This window comes from Opisthorchis viverrini, assembly GCF_000715545.1.
Source record: "Opisthorchis viverrini unplaced genomic scaffold opera_v5_60, whole genome shotgun sequence".
In the NCBI taxonomy this organism is placed as follows: domain Eukaryota; kingdom Metazoa; phylum Platyhelminthes; class Trematoda; order Opisthorchiida; family Opisthorchiidae; genus Opisthorchis; species Opisthorchis viverrini.
Window position 1 is genome coordinate 1,270,785 of NW_008751712.1, and position 3,185 is coordinate 1,273,969.

The following is a 3,185-nucleotide window of genomic DNA, read 5'->3' on the forward strand; positions in this document are numbered from 1 at the left end:
TGGGGAAAGAGCAACAAGCAGGCAAAACGGGGGTACAATACACAGGCGCCATTCATTCTACTCATGAGTAGTCAAAACAAATGGAAAATAATAAAGGCTGGTCGCTGCTGTTTCGCAGCGGGGATAAACAGTGGTATAGTGAACAAGTCTGGAAAATTTCGCTTGCCAAGAAAGCCATCTCAGTTTGCTGTGCTTGTTCACTACTGTATTGCTCGAACTACTGTTGATAGAACTTCGTGGCGTTTCACCACAATCTCGTTAAATTCTGCGACCCCTTGGACACCGAGAATAATACCTTTCTTATTAAGGTAGGAGGCTCACATTCAAAGAATCAACCGTGATTGTTAACTTTACCATGCTATAAGATGTGACAAGAAACGACAACACAATAGGCAGATTCACAGTCTGCTACTCAGATGAACAATGTCTATGTTCAGCACTTTTACGCTAAAATCTGACAGATGGCAGATGGCAGCGCCGCAATGTACCAGAGTGTTGAATAATAGATATTCAACTTACGCGAAATTACCTTCCGTTACCGACATAATCGTCCCGCATGAGGTATGCGCGTGGCATCACATTGTTTCATGATTCAAGAGAACCTAGACGGATTGAGCCTCTACCAACCAGATTCCCAGCCTAAAATGTAAACACCCCGAGTAGCCCTCCAAGTAACATTTTTAATCTTCACATCATTAGGCGTTATTGAATGAACTGACACGCTCGAAGGGCATCGACGAGGTTGTTTTTCTATTTGACGATAAATTCTCACTGGTTCCTTAATTCCAGAAATCCTCTCTAAAGCAAAATACCAAGTAGAGGGTCACCCGAAGTAATAACTACATGGGTTGGGTAAGCGTTGTATCGTGGGTGGCCGTCTATTGATTACGCCTGCACTGAGCCTGCCAGACTACGCGATAGGGAGAAGACAGAGAACTGGGGACAGGGCTGTATTGCCAGGACAAAACATACAGAGCCCGAAGCTGTATTTGAGCTGAAGGGACTAGATCAACAGTCAATCAATGCAGCATTGTTCCGCGCTAAAACCGCCATATTTTAATTACTCTGCACAACTTACCACGTACCATACTGTCCGTTACCTCTTCTTTCTACTTAAACTTAACCGTTCCTGGGGCTTCACCTCACCTCATGTGATCCGAATTTATTGAGAAGACAGTTTGGGTGTTGAGGTATTACCGATTTCGTCCTTTGTTTGTGGTTGATCCGCAGATTTCATTTCTACAGGTCGACATCTGTGCTAGTAGCATTAGCGGAGCAACTCGGCTTCGCGCCGTTTATATTTTTCTTCCCAGCCATTTACAACCTTCTTTAAGTGACCACTTGTGGTGAACAGATCGGATTTGCGCGCCCGTATTTTCTCTCATTCTGCTTTGTTCATTGTCCCTCTTCGGTTCAAATCTTGCACTCTTTAGACGGAGAAATTTGGCTGCTGAAGGCTTCCCGCCTACAATGCGTTTTCGGCAAAAATAGGGTCAGCCAGAGTTACTGAACAGTACGCTAACACATCCAAAACTCTACCGTACAGGATTAAGAGATGACCGGAAGCCTTTCCATTCTATCACCTCTGGTCTGTAGATTTCCAGTCCATCAATAATACGACTTGAGCAACCTTCTATAATTATTCCATTTATACATCAAAAAGAGTGACGGAAATTGAAAAGCGAAAAATCCATGTGAAAATGTGGCATTCGGCGGGGAAAAGACAACTTAAAAACTGAGCACGCAATGCTAGAGACACCGGGAAAATGGTCTGATACCGTCTTTGTTCTTCACAAATTTCTACCTCTTGCTCGAGTTAGATCGCACCAAGCTTTAACGGTTTCAAGCTAAATAGGCACAACGTTGCCGTCAAATGTCGCAATCATAAGGAAACTCTCGATTATTTATGTTTGAACATGTACTTACCTGGATGCACGGGAAACCAGTAAGTTCGTGCGAGTGCAGTCTTACTGGATCCCCAAGACCCTAAACCCCCAACTTCAGAATACTAATAGTTTCAAAGCTCACCATCTTGCAGCACTTGTAAACTGCTCTTTTTCATGCTCAGTATCATCTTCTTTTTCCCATCATTATCAGTCACATCGCCGTACAAAAGTTTGTTTTACTGAAATACAACCGCTATCGCCCGCTTGTTGGCTCCAACGTGACTTTGAGACTTTTGCTGAGTGACTGTTGTTGTGACCGCCGGTTGGCTATATTTGACCGCTGCTAACACTAAACGTGAACAAACACTTTAGCTACAAACACTGGACTAATATATTCACATTTGTGGAATAATATTTCGATCACCGGAGATCTGGAATACCAGGAAGATGGAATTATTCTTGTTATGGTGGTTCAACGGAATACGGAACTACGGAATCTCATTTTGAACTGTGAGTCAAGATTTACTTGTATTTTTCTCCTTGTGACTTTGAATTTGGCTTACATTAGTGAGTTGCTCTGTTCACTAGAGACTCCATAGGGAGTCTCCATAGGGAGCAACCAACAGAGCAACGTATGCTCTGTTGACCACTGTGTCCAGGTTCGTGGTATATACGTTTTCCATCTTCATCTGTGCACTGATGTTTGCGTCCACCGCCACTTTTGTTGTTGCTTGCTGTCTACAGCTTGACTGTTTTCGTCGTCTTCAGTTTGAGGCTCTGGGTTCCGCTCGTCCATATCACCAACATGACATGTGTAGTTGGTAGGCTCTTCATGCACTTGCTTCACGTTATCAGGTAAGTTCCGAGCTGTGTTCCCTTTCGTCTCTCTTGGCGGTTTTTCGTTATTATCAACTTCATTATCGGGACTTGAATAAGCCGCTTGTGTGACGCCAAGTGTGTGGTCAACTTGCGCGGGTGGCTTTGTTGTAGTACCCAAGTCTGGACACATAACATCAGGTGTGGAAGTAGTGGAAGAAAAAATGCGAACCGGAGGATGAGAGTGAAGCATCGATGTGTTGGGCAGAAGGTTCATGTTGGGCGAAGAGTGAGGGACATGACTCGGCGATCGTGTGTCGAACAGGCAGGACAAGTCAGTCCAGAGCACGTCTGGTGGTGCAGACAGCGAAACGCCTGAATAGAGTACACGACGGGTGGCATGGTCATCCAGATGGGACAGGATAAAATACTCGTGATATTGCGGATGTATCCGTGTAAGGAAAGCCTACATTCGCCCCGACC

At 44.6% G+C, this 3,185-nt stretch overlaps 1 protein-coding gene across 1 annotated transcript in view; it reads right to left on the reverse strand.

The window, feature by feature from the left end:
• Positions 1-2,496, reverse strand: part of T265_03774 (hypothetical protein) — a gene marked incomplete at both ends in the record, with an annotated part of 28,859 nt that extends 26,363 nt beyond the window's left edge. The window contains one exon of the mRNA XM_009168327.1: positions 2,450-2,496. Coding sequence (XP_009166591.1) covers positions 2,450-2,496 — 47 coding nt within the window. The remainder of the gene's footprint in view (positions 1-2,449) is intronic.
• Between the last annotated feature and the right edge of the window lie 689 nt (positions 2,497-3,185).